This window comes from Nelusetta ayraudi, unplaced genomic scaffold (assembly GCF_046127955.1).
Source record: "Nelusetta ayraudi isolate G7.1 ecotype Tasmania unplaced genomic scaffold, CSIRO-AGI_Nayr_v1 ptg000076l, whole genome shotgun sequence".
Classification (NCBI taxonomy): domain Eukaryota; kingdom Metazoa; phylum Chordata; class Actinopteri; order Tetraodontiformes; family Monacanthidae; genus Nelusetta; species Nelusetta ayraudi.
The window spans coordinates 1071408-1089643 of NW_027466126.1; the positions used below are offsets into that span (position 1 = coordinate 1071408).

At 47.5% G+C, this 18236-nt stretch overlaps 1 protein-coding gene across 4 annotated transcripts in view; it reads right to left on the reverse strand.

Annotated features, from left to right (window-relative positions):
* The window catches only part of sema4d (sema domain, immunoglobulin domain (Ig), transmembrane domain (TM) and short cytoplasmic domain, (semaphorin) 4D), a 32743-nt gene extending 17502 nt beyond the window's left edge, over positions 1-15241 (reverse strand). For 3 of the 4 annotated variants that reach the window (XM_076043763.1, XM_076043762.1, XM_076043764.1), the window contains exons 1-2: positions 15051-15241; positions 5802-5915 (exon numbers count right to left, since the gene is read on the reverse strand). In XM_076043763.1, coding sequence (XP_075899878.1) covers positions 5802-5839 — 38 coding nt within the window. In that variant the 5' untranslated portion in view covers positions 5840-5915; positions 15051-15241. Of the gene's footprint in view, positions 1-1095; positions 1156-5801; positions 5916-15050 lie in introns of all 4 variants that reach the window. The other variant, XM_076043765.1, reaches the window with a different exon arrangement.
* Positions 15242-18236: the final 2995 nt, after the last annotated feature.

Consider the following 18236-nt stretch of genomic DNA (forward strand, 5'->3'; position numbering starts at 1 on the left):
CTTCCACAAGCGCTAACAGTGGGTGCCCCCCCCCTTAAAATCTTGGCACTCCGGGAGATAAAGGGCTAATTTCGCTGCTTTCCTCTCCCCTTCCCCCACGGAAGGCAAGACAAAACACAGGGAAGGGGGAAATTTCTCAATTCTTTACAGACGAACTTCATGAGAAGCAAAGGACACACTTCCATCCGCATGACGGTGGATTTAAAAATTGAAATGGCTGAGTCAGCAAAGGGTCTTCAAAGACTTTAAATGCACCATGAAATAGCTCCTAGAAAAGCTGAACTACTGACCGGTTTCTTGAGTATTTCAATTATAGAATTTTAATAGAACTACACTGGAAATATGTTTCATTGCCTTCTTTTTTTAACCCATTACTTGAAAATGTAACTGTTGAGCATTGTTGCTCAACAGTTACAGATTTAAAAAACTAAATAAAAGGACTTACAAAAGGTCAATTTTAAAGATGGGAACTTTGAAACTGGATGTTCAGAACAGCCAGACGGTCTATGTGGGTGAGTAACAATAGTATACAACAGTTTCCAGACTATTTTTGGCAATGCATCAAGTCATTGAGCACCTAAACTTTGCAGAGCTGTGGTTGGGGTTGGTTGGAGGTTAACCTTGTGTTGGAGGCCAGGACCAACGTAGAGAAAATTTGTATGAAGGAGCAAAGCAAGCTGCTGCAGTTTCTGCAAACACATCAAAGTGCAGCAGCTTCTTCCTGAGCAGCTTGAACAAAAAAAAAGTAGGGTTGAGCGAGCAAAGGAAACAAAAAACTGAGCTTAGGAAAGGAAAGCATTGCCGCATTCAAATTTACAGCACAAGCACCAAAAAGCCGGTGGGGATCAGACAAAAAAGCTGAAGAGGCCAGGTGTGGACATGCAGGGGGAGTAAAAAAAAAAAAAAGGAGGGAAGCCCCGGAGGTCGTTATAAAGGAGAGGGGAGGGGGGTTTGAAGAAGCATGCAGCGATCGTGTTGAAGCATGCGGGGCCTGCGAGCAGATCAGCGTCGCTCCACACTGCAGGGACAAGGGGGAGGGGGAGGAAGGCGGAGTGCAGGAGGACGAGGAGGAGGAGAAGGAGTTGAGTTTCTGACCTGTGGCTCCTTACAAGATGCGACGCTCTTCGTCCTGGAGAGAATTATAAAATCCTCAAGCTAGGGAAGGAGGAGGGAGGGGAGAAGACAGAAACATCAGACAGGATTATGGTGCATGTGTGTGTCTGTGTCCTTCTCAAGTCACAACAAAGGGGAAGCAGTTTTTTTGTGTATGGGTGTGTGGTCACTTTGTCTAGTCCAGGGTCACGCAAGATATGATGAATCAGCGAAGAAAAAAAAAAAAACATGTTGCACAAACACGCCACTGTCAGACTCACAATGACACTGAAAAACACCCACAGAGGCAGCACTTGGCTTTCGCCGATCCATCCCGTTGCAGCGTACAACCGGGTTGGGCGAGAAACAATTAGACGGCGACCCCCAAAAAGTAAATCGGCAACAACAAAAACATTCGAGAGCGGGAGAAAGAAACGAAGAAAAAAAAATTCCTTTGTGCGACTTGTGTTCAGTAGGCGAACAGCAGATTCCACGAGTCACACGGAGGGGAAAGCAGAAATCTTCTTACTGCCGTTTGGCGACAGATGGTTGGGCCTCCATTCACAACACTGTCCGCTCAGTCCCTTTACTGCTTCCCTGAACAAAATGAAAAAAACCTGAATACATTCTCCCTGCGCCCCGCACAAGTGCGCTCGGCCTTTATACCCACAGCAGCAGCAGCAGCAGCAGCAGCAGCAGCAGCGCTCTGCCCGAGTGGGAAACTTCACCAGTCACTTTGACAGGCGTTCAGGCCAGCTGCTACTTTTTAAAAGTGATTTTTTTTTAGTTTATTCATCAGGATCAAGATTTCATAGCTTTAATTGTACACTAAAAATCAAGACAAGCCCCTCCCCCACAGCCAAATCTTCCAGACAAGTAGATCCGGGTCAGCCGAATCAACCCAAATATGCAGATTCATTAGCATTTGCTTGCCAGGGGTAATCTACAGTAATGCAGCCCCGCCCTGCGCTACAGTATAAAGGAATAATCAGATTATGTTAAACAGAGATGACACGCACCAGGCGACATCTGCAGGAGGGCCGTCTGCGGCGAGCGGGCTGAGCTCGCTGCGTCATGTGGCCCACGCACATCCGCATCGAGACAACTTGATCAACGCCGTGAATTGGATTGAGGCTGCGTTCAGACTGCAGGCAAATCTGATTCAAATCAGATTCCTTCTCAAATTCGATTTTTAGGGCTGACCGTCCACACTGGTTTTAGCAAGTGTCCAAATGGAATTGGGCTCTGTTCAGACTGGGCCACATTATTGACCCATCTGACAGGTTGCTGTAGCAATGACGTCAGAACAGAGGCGTCGTCCAGCGTAGCGTGTATTGTGTGACCTCCCGAAGGTGGTTTCAATCAGTTTTGCAAAAATCGGATTGCATGTGATTTGTGACTGTTCAGACTACAAAAGAGCCATCCGGTTTCAATCTGGCTGGGCTAAGAATCGGATTTTGGCTGGCAATCTGAACGCGCCCTTTGTCTAAACGCGGACGAGGGTCTGCCAACTCGGCGCTCCTGAGTGCGTTCTCTCGAAGGTCGAGGTCGATATATTTGGCGAACCCAAAGACAGACGGCGCGCGGTCACGCTTGGCTCTCCCGTCTTCCTCCAGAAGTTCCCACTCGCCCGTCGCCTCTCCAGCCAGACACAAAGGAGGGAAGAATAGTCAAAAAAAACTAAACAAAAAAAAGCAACAAAACCCAAATCGCAGATACGCGACACAACGAGCCGCCGCCGCCTCCCTCCACTCTCCTCCTCCTGTCAATGGGTCCGCTGGGGGATGCATGACAGTGGCGTGAGATTAATGAGGCGCAGGTCGGAGGTCACATCCCCCTCGACATCCTTCGGAAACGTTTCCGACTCGCCTTCACTCAGCTCCCACAAAAAAAGTTTGAAAGGTGCACCCACCGATCCCCGGATTGACACAAACGAGCCTTCCGACGGCTCAATTCAGCAGCTGTCAGCCCGGCGGCGGCCCCTCCCTCTCCCGCCCGACAACCACGCCCTTGGTGGGTGACACAGGTCTAGGTGGGGGGGGCGCAGAGAGGAAGTGGCGATGTCACAGGTCTGGGTTTGTTCACTGACTCCAGCGAGGAGTCACGGCCTTTTCAAGGCTCCTCAAGCCAGAACAAATGTATTAATAGGCACTTCTTCTTCTGCTTGACAAACACGGTGACAGGGGGGGCTGCAGAGTTTCCCTCACTATGGCGCCTGGACAAAGATTCGGCTTAAAATGTGGGCGGGATCATAAGATTAAAACCTCCAAAAACTAACAAGATTGAGAACAAAAATTACGAAAAGGGGTATTTTCTAATTATCACCTGTGCATTAAGCCCCTTTCTGATGTCACAAAGAGCACGGCCATATCTCAGAGCTTGGCTCATATTTCCTGGTCAGGTTTTTTGTTCTTGGTGCCCTACTTCAATGTCTGATGCAATACATGAAAGCTGCTTGCGAATGATTGAGGGCGGGAAAAAAAACTCCCCTCCCCCCCACACACACAAGAAAACAAAAACAACTAGGTGAAATTCTTGTTTATTCAAATCCCTCCTCCAAGTCGCCTGAACCCTACACGCTCGCTCTCCCTCTCTCTCTCTCTCTCACACACACACACACACACAGCAGTGTGCTGAGGAGGATTATGCAGCCTTGAATTTCCACAGAAAGAATCTCAGAAGCGCCACGGAAACAAAGAGTGTTTTTCCTGGTGGCCCTGCATCCTGGTACAACCTGAAGAGACGCAGCGAGCGCAGCACGCCGGCACTTTCAAGACATTTGCTGCATTGGCCGATGCATCGTCGCCTCGAGTGCGCACGCCATCGTAAAATGTCAGTGGCTGATGGCGTCCGGCGGCTGGCGTGTGTACTGGGAATACCAGCGATAACTGCAGGAATGCCCCTCCGATATCCTGCTATGTGCAAATGTTTGCTCATGGTCGGGCTGGAGAGAAGGAGTGTGTGCGTGTGTGCGCGTTTGTCAGCGAGAAAACAAGTGGCCGTCTTCTTTCTGCCTTTGTGTGAATCCTAAGTAGTCCCATGCAGCGCTTGGCTTTGTTCGCCATCGCCGCCGGAGGCCACGTCCTCCAACTTCTCCCCTCACTTCCTCCCGGCGCAACATTTATCATCCCCTCCCCGCCAAACAATCATCCCGTAACATGGACCAGCATCCAGCGCACAATAAACTCTCCATCTCCCCCTCCTCCTCCTCCTTTTCACCCCATTACCGTTGCCTGGATACCTTTTTTCTTTTTCTGAAATCCCACGGGACAGCTTGTCAACAACATCACTTACTTAAGACCTTCGCATGACATTTTATTTAACTGGCTCCATGATCGCCTTGGTAAAAGTATTCAAAAAACATCTTCATTTAGACTTAGAAAACTTCCCAGGATGTCTTCTGAGACCAAATGGCGAAAATTCCAAAGCAATTCCTTGTGGGAACGGCGAGAAGTGTGGTAACCTTCTAATTTGCAAGAGAAATTCCCTTCTGGACAAACTAGACATTGGCGCTACCAGCCCGGGGTGTATGACACAACGTTTAAAAGAAGGAGGGATGGGAGGAGGGATGGGGAGGAGGAGGAGGAGAGCGAGGGACTCGCTGGAGCTCCTTCACACTCAGAGGGTCAACAGAAGCATTTGTGGCCGAGTCCTCAGAACCTGATCAATCACAGCGTACCCACTGACCCGGACTGTGGAGATTTATGCACATATAAACACCTCTGCCTACAGTTCTTGGTCAAAAAAAACAACCCCCCCCCCCCCCCCCCCCACACACACACACACACACACACACACACACCAGCGAATCTATTGCTTCTGTTGCTTAGCAGATCTTCTAAACTCCCTTTTCTTTTTTCACTTGCTCAAGCACATAATAGGTCCGGGAGGGGCGGATTGTTTGGCCCTCGCCGTGTTTTTTTTTTTTTTTTTGCTCCTATCCCTTTCAGCTGACCGGCCTGAACCACTTATTCTGCTCCTTATGAAAGCGGACGGGCAGATTATTTTTGCTTACCGCGCCCGATTTCTCCCGTTTTTCTATAGATTCCAATCGGGTGATAAAAGGGGCGAAACTGAGGAGAGAAAAGTTGACAAAGGAGACAAAAAAGAGGGAGAGAGACAGGGCGATGGGGTAGGGAGAATAGAGGACAAGGCCAAAGTGAAAAGAAGGGAAGCGGTGGGTGGGGGGGGATGAAGACGACATCACGAGTGAGAAAAAAAGGGGGGAAGAATACTGACGAGTTGCTGCAAAAGGCTAAAAAAGAACCTTTTTTCTAACTAACTAGAACCAGCAAACAGCAGCAGCAGCAGCAGCAGAAGAAGAAGAAGCAACAACATACCAGCACAGGGAGCGAGAATGCAAATTAGCCCCAATGCAAATGTCACTCGTCTTGGGGTGAGGAAGGGGGGTCTTTATACCACCCTCCAGCCCCCCAACTCCCACTCAAACACAACACACATCTCTCTCTGTGCTCCCCCCACCCCCGACTCTCCTCCGATCCTGCCGTGAATCGCTCTGAGAGCGACGACGACGACTCTGGGAGGCAATCTTGTGGTGTCGAAGCGACTTGAGTGCCACCGTCCCGTGACGTCACCCATTAAAACAAAAGAAAAAGGCCCGGGTGCAGCGGGAGTCCGCGTATAGACAAACACACATACTAACGATCGAAGGAAAAAAAACATAGAAAAGAAAAGATAAAAACACTCACTTATCCGTCATGGCGTCGGCGAGCGAATATTGATTCATTAAAACTTCTTGTCGTCAGCGATCTTCACACGGTCGGAACTGTCTGAGGCCCAGGGGCGAAAATCACAACAGCAGTCTAGGAAAGAAAGAGAGAGAGAGAGAGAGAGAGAGAGAGAGAGAGAGAGGCAGAGAGAGAGCGCCATGTTAGAGTGAAATTGTGATAAAAAAAAAAAAAATATTGATGGCACAAAAAAAAATCAATAACTCATTGAATTCACTCAACATTTCTCCATTGAAGGAGTTCAGAGTCATTCAGGAAATTGTGTTTTTCCTCTGTTGTGTGGCAGTGGTGGATGGAAATCTTTCTCTCCGTCAACATTAAGATGGGTGGTAAAAGGAGCGAACTAACCCTTTAAAGACTTCAAAAAATATCTTAAGTGTGACGAAACACATTATTTAGTCTGAAAAATGAGAACTAGACCATGTGGTGATTCTTCTCCCCGTGCTGCTGTCATTGATTGATACTCTCTCGGTCTCATGTGTTCGGCTCAAAGGTCTTCAGTGGGAAAACAAACAGCGGACAAAAGGTCTGAGCAAATCGCTTGTGTTTGTTGTGTCCACTGCATCATGCAAAAAAAAAAAAGAAAAGAAAAGAAAAGAAAAGAAAAGAAAAGAAAAAAAACGGCTAAGAGGCTGAAGTCCCAGGGTCCGGCCGAGTGACAAAACTAACTCTGCAGACACGCTTCACTTGCTCACAATTAGCTTAGCGCAGGCCTCTGCTCCTCTGCCGTTCTGGGAGGTGGGAGGTGTAGAGGGGGGAGCCCGCCGTCACCATGGTTACCGCGGCAGCCAACCAGCTAGCATAAACAGAGCCCGGCCAGGAATCCTGGGAGCGGCGGGCAGTGACAACGCCGACGTGAATCCAATTAAATTTGACAAACGGTGTCACCTGCCTCGAGCGGGCGGCGGAGGCGGATCACGAAATTGGAACGACGACGTTTGCATTCGGCAAAACCCTCTGCTGGCTGGAGTTCAAACATCAGCCGGCAGACGTTTGAAATTTTAATGAGAGCGGGGACAAGTTCCGTCCTGCGTCCCGCTGCGCGATGGGTAAACTCCAAACGCCGGCATTAACTCTTCGGCTTAACTGCATTTAAGAGATTATGACAGCGGCACACCAGATTCGTAGATTATACCCCGGTTTGGTGTTGACGCGAGGCTGGACTCGGGCCGCACGCCAGTCCTGCTGGAGTCGGACTCGGAGGACCCTCTAAGCAGATGAAAGGTCTCACACAGAGTCAAGTACACTTAACAGCAAAAGTCGGCGGAATCCAGCGTTTTCCCTCAAAACATGTGTCTGTGTCACAGTTAATAATCCCAACTCTGATTAAGCAAAGAGGACTTGGTGGTCTTACCGGACGCTGCTACAACTGGAGGACATTGGGGTCTGGAAGAGCGGGACTCAATCCGATCATCCCAAACCCAGACAGACAGCGAGTCGGAGGCAGACCGACGACTTTGTATTTTCGGCTGATGACCAGGAGGCATCGAGGTCATGAGGTTCGTACCTGGGCTTGTTAACGTTAAGTCTTTGTCTTTAGATTTGTGATAGGACATTAACTAGGATCAATTTCCCTGTCCTTGAGAAATGATTATAGGAATTCCAGATGTTTTTTTAATGGCGCTAATGGCCACACTGTCACCGTAGTTATTGGCCGGTATGCCATACAGTTGCCTTTGTCCACTTGTATGGAGGGTGTAGGAAAATATTCTCCCAAGCGCTAAAACTCCACGGTGGTGGCAGTCACCTCCAGCAACAGGGTTCAGCTGCCACATTTTGTTTAAGCTGTTGACGCAAAGAGAAAGCGGAGTGTGAGGCGAGACTGTGATGGATAAAAGGTCACTCTCAGGTCTGAGGCAACTGGATTTTGCACTGGGGAGAGTCCCCTCAGATCCTCCGCACAGGCGCGGTGATGACGTGTGCGAGCGGATTGACTCAACAAACCCCAAATTCACTTTCTCTCGCAAATACTGCGATTGTGACTACGTGAAGGTTTGAAACAAAGGGAAACACACAAAGGGGGGGAAAAAAACAGTCACTGCGGTGGAGCAGCTCCAGAGCTGGTGGTTTTGAAAGTTCATCCAACCAACGTTGAAAGGATGGCGGTATCTGACAAGGGGATGCGAGTCCTTCCCTGGCCGGAGCAACATGTGCCTCGGTGAGTGCTGGGCGATGCCGCTCCCTTCCTCCTCCGGGGAGATCGATGGACTCTTGTTGACAGCCAGCACGGCCAGGAAGAGATGCGATCTCCACACAACTCAGAGCTGGACCCACACCTGTTCCACTTCTAATAAGATTTATTTTGGCAAATTTCCGCTCCCCCTCCCTCCAGTTTTGCCTTTTCAAAATCTCAAGCCTAAAAATAGCAGCTTCCTCAGATTTTGCAAAGGAGACTATTTGTGTGCAAAGAATGAAGGGCTGCACGCATGATGCAATTTACTGTCAGCTATGAAAAAAAAACCATCACAGCTATGCCGAACATATCCGAGACCATGATACGCGGCTCGACCGTACGTTCAGACGCATGTCTTCGTGGCAGCGGCTGCACGAATCCCACCGCACAACTGAGCGTCTGCTGAGAACAACATCCACCCTGGGAATCAATTTTATTGTTCTGCAATTCAGATCGCTGAGAAAAATCAATTGTGTCCTGTGATCCTGCACGCCAAGGCTTCAAACCCCAAAACTGATGCATCGAGATTGAATTGTTAAAAAATTTGGCGACGATTAACCAAAGATGTAATCTGCATCTGCATCTGCATCTATATAGCGTTGGTTTGTCATGACAGCAGTGAAATGATACAAACTGTCACTCTTGGCTCTTTGTTGTGCATTAAACGTGCAGAGAACTGGCTGGTTACGTCCCTAAATAAAGACACTGCAGAATCCCACTCACTGCACAGTACAAACACTGAATTATTTACCTGCCATGTGCGATTCGGACCGAAATAGCAATGCTCAGTGCTGGGGAGGCACTTGACTGCAACCAAGTAAAAACATACCAACACACAAAAATAACATGCGTATGATGATTGCTTCACAGGGGCAAGGTGGATCTTACCATAATCCTGCAGGGAAGCTCCTGCAGGTCGGGAGAAGAATGAGGAGAGGGGAAAAAAGCTTCCTCCAGCCCGTCACGCTGTCATCACCCGCCGCTGGTTTCGCATGACAGATGTGAAAAATAAAAAAAATGTAAAAGAAAAATATACGACAGACTAGGCTGACACTCCGCCACGCTCTCCCCGAGCCGTGCGCCTTCTCTCCCTCACGCTCCCTGCCCGACTCCCACACACTGGAGCAGAGGAGGGAACAAAAAACAAAAAAGCAGAAAACACAAGGCGGCTGCAGAAGGTGGCGCTCGGATTTAAAGGGGCTGTTTTCACGTGGATGCGTGTCAAGTGGCAAGACCGTCTCCACGCAGAGAGTCCAGGAAAACAGTCGGGGTCCCTCTTCTCTTCCCCCCTCCCTCTCTCTCTCTCCTTCCTAGGCAACGGCGGTGAAAAGCTGCTCGCCAGCGCACAGAGCCACAGCGCCGAGCGGCAGAATCGAGCCTCTGGAAAGCGTCAACGGCACACAATTGATGAGGAGGGAGGGGGAGGGGGAATTTGGGGGTGGCGCACGAGAAGACGGGGGGGTTGGGAAATAGCCTGGGGTGTGGGGGGGGCGGCTGAGGTGCTTCTGCGGTGCGGGGGGTGTCGCAGAGGAACGTTTTCCTTTTTTTTTTTCTTTTTCCCTTCCCCTCTCACTCTCCTCAGCCACCGCCTTGAAAACGACAGGACTGTGGGGACTGCAGGTCACCAGCACCACCTCCTCCACCTCCTCCACCTCCTCCACCTCATCCTCCACCACCACTTCTGCAGAAATACATCAGCTGCGCTCACACCGCTGCCTGTTCAGGGAAACGGACCGAGCTAAAACTAAACCCGCAGCGGACACTTTAGCCGTCATATCTGTAAGAATGATCTGTGGTCAACGGTGCAGCGGCCCATTTTTATGACAGCGGTTCTCACTCTCTCGCTATATATAAATATATACATCTTTGCAAATGCTCAAATGCACGTGAATTTTTTTTGTGCACCTAAATCGCTTTCGCCTTAATAGGACATTTGCATAAAAAGTCTGACAGTTAGTACCCTTGGGTTGTGTCATCACAGGTGCTCAGACCTTTTTTCCCATTCTGCAAACACCAAAAGAGAAAAAACGGGTTCTTGAAAGAAAAAAGAACATATGGTTCGTGCAGCTCGCAACCGTGAGTCCTAGCAGCGACGGCAGCGCTAAGCTAAACTAAGTTTATGTGCGATAACGTGTTGTTGCCAAGGGTTTGCCAGAAGAGGGAAAGAGACACTTTACAATACGTCGAAAGTGGCTGAAAATTTGCACTGCGTACATCCATATCTGGCCGCCACAAAACTCTGAGTGGAAAAACAAACGCTAAGCAGCTTTGAGTTGCTGAGTTGCTCTGTCGCAGGTCCACATTGGCACAAAGAGTGAGCGCGGCGTCTCCACGCAGCTGTGTGACACGGCGTTCTTCTTCACACGGCAACAGAATGTACTGTATGCGGGCCAGCGCCGCCGCTCCATTCCCTTCCAGCTCCCTGCTCTCAGCAGCCGCCGATGCCGGGAACCCTTTCAAAACATCACACTGGCTGTCAGCAGCAGACTGCAGCGATGCATCAGGACGCTTCCTGCCCTCTCAGCAGAACTCACTCACAAGTGAGGGTGCAGCTTCTTGGAAACCTTCACACTTTTCCAACACAGCTTTTTTCTCTTAAGGCAATGAATTTAGCCAACGCTCCGACTCCTTTTCCTTTGTGAACTAGGGATGTTAACAATTAATTGATTATCGATTAATTGACGATTAAGAATTTAATTGATTAAATTGAATTAGTTGCAATTAATTGAACATTTTTTACACAGGTAGTTATCATTATAACAGTGTACTGTAGTGGCAGGAAAGAGCAATTCACCTGTCGATACTGTGATGGTCATAATATCCCTAGAACAAAAAAAAAGTTGAAACGTGAGCCATAAGAAGTCAACTTAAAGTCATAGGATAAATGTTTAGGGTGTTTTTAGTGTTCTCTAAAGTAAAAATGGGTCACATTGAACCCTCAACATTATTTAAGGGTTAAATAATGTCTTCATTACAGATTTTTCATTGTGAAATTTAGGTTCTCAGGAAAAATCGCTGCTTATCAATTAATCGTTAATCGACTAACGATTAATGAATAAATCGATAATTTTCCTCCCTATTGTGAACTGATCTTCACCTTCGCCACATCATGCGCGAAGCGAAGCAAACAAAATCCAGTTTTTGCAGATTCTGATACGCCACTCAGTCAGGAGACAGTTCTGCAGACACATCCTTGGAATGTGGCGATGCATTATGCATGGCCGGGAAATACAGGAGCGCTCACGGGGGCAAAAAAACAGAGAGGGGTGGAAAAAAAGTGCCTACACACGCCACGGTCTGCTGCGTAGACGTGGAGCCAGATGCTCCCCGTCTTGGCCTGGAGGAAATTATTCAAGCCTGAAGGGCTGCTGGGGTACTTTGGGTGTGGCAGGGAGGGGAGGGCCTGCCTGCCTGCGTGTGCGTGTGTTTCAAAGGAGAGGTGGGGGGTTGGCCCCAGATGTCTGCTCCATACAGAGCCAGCGCAGCACAACACACCTCCACAGCGCAGCGCACAACACCCTGACTCCTGACCTCCGACCCCTCCACTCCTGCAGGACCAAAACAACGAGGAGGAGGGAGGCGGTGGCGGCAAGCCATACATCAAAGTCGCTTACCTCATTTCCTACAGCCCCGAGTCACTCAGTACGTTTACATATGACACTCGAGAAAACCAAATTATTGCCTTAGTCCGACTACGATCGGACAACTGAAGTGCATGTAAACGCGTTAGTCCGACAAAGATTGGAGTTTGAGAACTACGAATGAAATGAGAGAACTCCGATTGGGCTTGGACAGTAAAATCGCCAGTAAGATGTTTGTGTACGTTTGTGAATTTCTGACCAATCCGCTGACGGTGGCGAAGCACATCTGTAGCTGTTCGGTGAGGAAACTCTTAAACTTAAATTGACGACCAGTACGGGCATTACACCGGTGTTGTAGTTGTTTTGTTATTGTGCGACAAAAGAGGTTAACCGGAAATTAAACACGCTGGAAAGACTCATATCGCCCCCTCGTGTAGGGGAGGACGATGCATTCCTGTCAATAATTCGATTTTCTCAGCTGCATGTAAACTGGGACAAGGATAGAGGTCCGATAAGACGAGAAAACCAAATTATGAGCTTAGTCCAATGAAGCTCTGCATGTAAATGTACTGACAGTCATCTGTGTGGAAGAAGGAGCCAACCAGACACCTACCGTGGGGCGGCACGTATGATTGCAATCGCAGGAGGGAGGGAGTGATTGGGCTGCCAGGAGAATCCTTACAATCAGGTGTGCTAATGAGCAAGAGGGAACAAGACAGGGGGTCGTATGCGCACGCAACACCTTTTACAGTGACCACCGCCCCCCGCCCACACACAAAGACACACAGCAGGAGGTGGGAGTGTGCCTCGCTGCAGACCATTGGCAGGTATTTTTTCGCCTCTTCCGTCCAGGGAGTCGGCTAACGACCAAAACCCAGCGAGAGGGCCGCGAGTGAAGAGTCGCCAAAAAGGCTCCTGAATGCTCTCAACCTCAGATCCATTACCAGTTAATTCAATTACCTGACAGCGCCCCCCAATCCCTCCCCGCTGGTTGCATGTAAAGAAACGTGACATTACTTTAGAATAGATCATCCGCCATCCCTCACTCCGTCCCTCTCCAACAAAAGATGGATGAGTGATTGCATCAGGAGTTAAAACAAGATATACTTACAGTATTCAGAGTTAAATTCTCACATTTTTTTATCATTAAGACAGAAATTTAACCAGAACAACGCTTCACTAACTCGTCTCTTCCAAAATAAATGCCATTGCTGCGCTAAGTTCAAGTTTAAAACAAAGCTCTCTTTGAGGTGAACTCTTCTTGACTGAGTTCGGCCTCTCAAGCATCCGTACTGAATAGATTATCTGTAAAAAAAAAAAGAAAAAAGAAAAAAAAAGAAGGACGCTTGAGTGCCGCTGCGGAGTCATCAATAACACGCAACAGCCGTCTGTGTAATTCCATTTAGCAAGCCGGGATCCTGTGCTTCCAATCAGTGTGGGAATATGAGCAAACAAGCAAAGGTTTGATTGAGGCCACCGGCCGCCGCCTAAAGAGCTGCAGGAACCAACGACTCCATTAAGATTCCTTTTCCGTCTGCTTTGACACAAACCAAAGCGTATCGTATTACCTTCGAGGAGCAACCTTACGTGACGTGAACAAACCCCGGTAGCCCGAGGCAAAGTCAGACTTACACGCTGCTCAGAAGCGCACAGCCACTGGTTTAATGATTTGTCTGCTGCTGGCGAATGATCACGCTGCAATATCCTGTGCTAGCTAGCCACCATCGCACCCCCATTCGACCTCGTCCCTCCCCGGGGCCTAGCTGACATGATTCTGGCTGTCCCCGGTGCCAGGGAAGCGCTAGCCGGACGCCGTCATACTGACACAACCCGGGCAGTTGCCCTTGTGCCCGATGTGACCCAGGGCCGGACCTGTCGAGTCAGACTCGATGAGGCAGAAGAATTACTTGTTGAGGCGGCCGATGGGAAGGGACGCCGGGCCGAGAGGAGGGAAAAGGCCCGTTGATTAACACCGCTAATGAAGCTGAGGAAAACAAATGTGGAAAGCACAACAGATGTATTTTACAGACAAACAGATGGAGCAAAAAGAAAAAGAAAAAGAAAAAAAAAGCTGGCAAAGTCTAAAATTCCACAAAGCTTATGCAATGGAAGCCGAGTCTGCGTACAATGCGAAAGGGCATTTTCTTGTTTAGACTCTTTGGTTGGCAGGCATCCAACTGACCAATGACCATGCAACAATTTTCCACATATATCGGTTTGCTTTCTTGATAAATGGATAAGCCATTAAGACCATTAAGAAACTCCAAGAACACACCTGGATAGTTTTTGTTTTGTTGTTTGAAAACCACACTCATCAGATGCCACAACAGACCAAAGAAGAGTTGTGATGCGGCTGCGTAGAGCCAAGTTCGGATACAAGAGTTGTGCTGACAGAAATGAAAAAGACAACTGTGCAACAATCAAATCCAGGAATAACTGTACATGCAACAGTCCAACATTGGATATGTGCATCAAAGTAGAGCAAACAGACTATGATTGTGTAACTACTGTGTGTGGAGGAGTCAAGAGAGTCTCCCCCCATAGAGACACACAAGACTCCAGCCGAGCCGAGCCGAGCCAGAGGGCGAACGCTGACACAGAAAACAGCTCCATAACTTCTTATTACTCCCCTCAGGTCCATACATCTCCACACCAACTAGACGTGCATGCAGGTGAAAGGTTTACGACGTTCCGTCTGATGAGCCCCAGCTGCGTGCGCCTTGGCCCGGCTGTCCACCCTCCCAAAACACACACACACTCAAAAAAACAGAAAAGAAAAAAAAAAAAACTACAAAAAGCAGCCGCAGGTGGGCCCGTTTTCTCTTGCTAGGGTCGCCACAGCCAGTCTTCCGTATGAACTGTGCATGCAAGTTTTCGGCAGCACCGTCAATAAAAAAAAGAAAAAAGAAGAAAGTCTTTTGTTGCTGCAGTGAAAGAGCACCCTTGATTTATGCATGCCAAGGCTAGAAAAACCCAAGAGTGACCTCCGAGTTCCAGAATGGCATTCTCAAAAGGGCAAGTGGAGTTTAAACTTTGAGGGGAGGGGAAACAATGCGACCACGACGACAAAATGAAGCTATTTTATGTTCACGCTCGAGAGGTAATGTTGGTGTTTGTGCCATTGAAAAGAGTTTCGATTAGTCGGGAACTCGGTGGCGCGCAACAAAAGACGTCCGTTAATTTCTATTTTTTTTTCTCCCCCCTACCGAAAGTGAACGTTCGGCCTCAAAAAATCCGGGCTTAAAAGCTTATTATTATTATTATTTTCCCCCAGTCCCTCAGCCTCAGCCAGGGGGGTCTGTGTCGGTGCGGCTTCATGCTGCAGCGCAACAAGTGCAGCTGAGCTTGAGGTCGGCGACAGCACGCACGAACACGAGCAGCAGCAGCGAGCCGAGCTGCCGTTCACTTTCTTTCAGCGGGTTATGTGTCGAAGCCGCGGCGTCTCGGGCGACTTACCGAGCGGGAAGCGTTGCTCCTTACTTCGGCAGCGTGGTGCGTTGGAGAAGAGCGTCGGTGCGGCGGAAACAGCAGCGGCGTGACTCCCGGTGAGAGAGGAAGGAAGGAAGGGAGGAAAAAAAAAGTTCAGGCTTGCGGTCGCTGTGTCTCAGCTCAACTCGGCTCGGCTCAGCATGGCGGCCGGGGACTGGATTCAAACCTCTCCGGGCTGCGATATCAACAGACGAAGGGCAGGGTGCGGGAGGGGCCGTAAGAGGAGGAGGTGGTGGTGGTGGAAGAGGAGGTGGTGGTGAGATCAGAGATGTGAGAAACAGCCCGGTCTTTAGCTGCATTAAAGTGCAAATCCGGCTGTAAATAAAATACGCATTTAGAGGCGAAAGTCAAAGCTTACAGGCATGATTATATCACCCTCAAATAGTAGAAGTTTAATAGTTTGAATAGCCCCCGAATAAAGCTATAATTATTGAAATTTTCTCCTCAAAATTTGCAGATTGTCAAAGTAAAAACGAAGAGTAATTCAGTAGTTTATTCATATTTGTGATGAAGTTGAGATGGAACCCTCCACAGTTCTATTTTTGCATTATTATTTTTTATTATTATCATTATTATTATTTTAGCACTGGATGGTTTGAGTACAATGGATTTTTAGTTACCCAAACAGATGACAATTCCTTTTCGTTATAAATTAAACAGTTCGAACTGTAGCCCAGTCAAAATGCCTCATTTCGTCTTGACTTTCTGGAATGTCTGTAAGCACGTTCTCATTTCAAAACTTGTGTTCTTCATTTTAAAAAATAAAAATAAAAAACCCCAAAAACCATTTCATCTAGACCAGCATGCGAATGTGCATTAATGTGGTGAAGTATTTATAGACGTGGTGTTGCTACCTCAAATTCTCTAAAGGAGGAAGACAGACTTGTCTCTCTTTTACCTTCTTTAAAAACTACTGAAGGGTGACAGCGATGCACACGCTCACTTTCTGGTAACATGATGAATAATTTGTCTCTTTGTCAGTGACCTATCTTTGTGTGTCACTCAAGGCTGTGTGACCAGGACTCTAGCAGAGCCGAGGTCACGGCTCCTTGCAGAAAGTCTGTCCACTCAGCATATGAAGTAGCACTCAATTTCTGCAATTACATGTATATTGTTAAATGTATATATAAATTCACACACATGTTATATGAAAACATCATGGATTTCCTGATATTTGATAACAAATGACCCCAGTGTCAGCTGTCACGGTTACCTTTAACCTTTGCAAGAGGGGACTCCGTAGGTGGGGCCAGAGGGTTTGAAGGGTCACTGTTTCAGGTCAAAGTTTATACAACATTTTCCTAAAGGAGGAGTGAATCAAAAACACAGCGGAGGAAAGACAGACTGACCCTTGTCTCATTGTGCAGGGCCAGTGAAGGAGGGTGTGGGGTTTTCCATGGCACTGCGGGACGAATACAATACCAGCTTTGAGTACATGACAGACTGCTCATGGTGGAAGGTGGAACAACGTCGTACTCCACCTCTGTGGCGGCTTTGTGGCTTCACTCAATGGTGAAGCGTTGAGCATTTACCTGCAGACGCTCGGCTGCAATAAGTGCGCAATGACCCTTTTTATCCCCCACAAAGCTGGATCCCTAAGTATGCCAGCACTCCTCGGCATCATCAGCTGCACTACAAATTGTTTATCTTCATATCAACCCCCAGTGATTTGAGAGCTTAGAGTCGAAGGCTGGCCGAAACTTAAAAGGGGACGGTAAGTGCTGTCTGAAATGAATACGAAAAGCAGCTGGGTTTATCTCCGCTCCCTCGCTGACATGTGCTGCTAAGAGAAAACAGGTGACCGTGGAATGTGTTCTGAAACCCAAACGTAATGCCTCAGCTCAAATGATTTGTTGCCACTCAGGCAGATCTGCATTTTTAGAGATAAGTCTTATGTCCTTCACTGATCAGTATGATTTATTGCACCATCCCACTGCTTCTGGTTGTTAATTAACTAATGCTGCCCAAATGGCGCTTAATGTTTAACTAGAATGCAATTTTTAAAAAGAACACTGACGCCCCATCATCAAGTATTTTCAGACATTCAAATTAAATATATTTTGTATGGCCACATCTGTGGCAGAACACTCAAATAATAGACAAGCAGTGAACTGTGTTAGGCAAAGATATCTGCTGTAAATATATGATCTTCACGCCTGAGCTCTACAGACTCACCAGTCGGATATATTTAGAGTCCGAGGCCGGTGTATCCATGCTACCAGGCAGACCACAATTATTCACAACACAAGAAGGGCCAGTGCTGACCTGAGATCAGTCAAGTGGAGGTCAGGTGTCCAATTGTAAAGGACAGGACTGAATTCAAGGTCCAACGCAATGCTACAATTAGGCCGTGGTACAATAGCAGTATAAAAATACACCATATCAGTGTATTGTTATCCCAAAGTGGAAAAAAATATGAAGTAAAGAAGAAGTGTTTTTTTCTGAATTGTTAATACTGTTTCTGTGTTATATTTAATCACATGACATGAACTGATACTCAGAGAGAGCTTCTGGTATTTGGTATAGTTACAAGCTTAGTTTAGTGTATGTCTGAAATGCCTAATTTGCATTAGTGAACTCAAGCCATCTAGATATTTTCAAATACATGCAATGTTGTTCTATCAATATAGTTCCCTTTGCTAGAAAATAAAGTTAGGTAATATCAAGTGGGGAAATATATGACAGGTATGTAAAAAGAATATCTAAATGTTTTTAAATGTTTTGTTGGAAATTTGAAGTGCACAGCACAATGCTGAACATCACTCTAAAGAAAAGCTTCCTATGGCACAGTGAGACCGAAAAATTATTAAACCTTTAGACCTGCGAAATGACACGGCCATTGTCCTCATGTAAAGAGATTAACTTCACTCCAAATACATGCAGTTACCAGTCTCATACTTTTGTTATCACGTGTCCTATTATTTTATGCTTATTCTTAAACAGAAACGTTAAGCTAGTGTGAAATGCGTAACCACATCCCTAAACGACTTCAGTCGCTCTAAGCTTGTCCAAAACCTGCTTTAATAAAAGTGGCATAGCACCGCCATCTAGTGGCAAACTGACGAACAGACCATTTCAAAATGAATGGTTGCTTTGCGCGTGTAAGGGTATATTATTTGCACCAACTAAAAAACATAAAATAAACCTGAACCT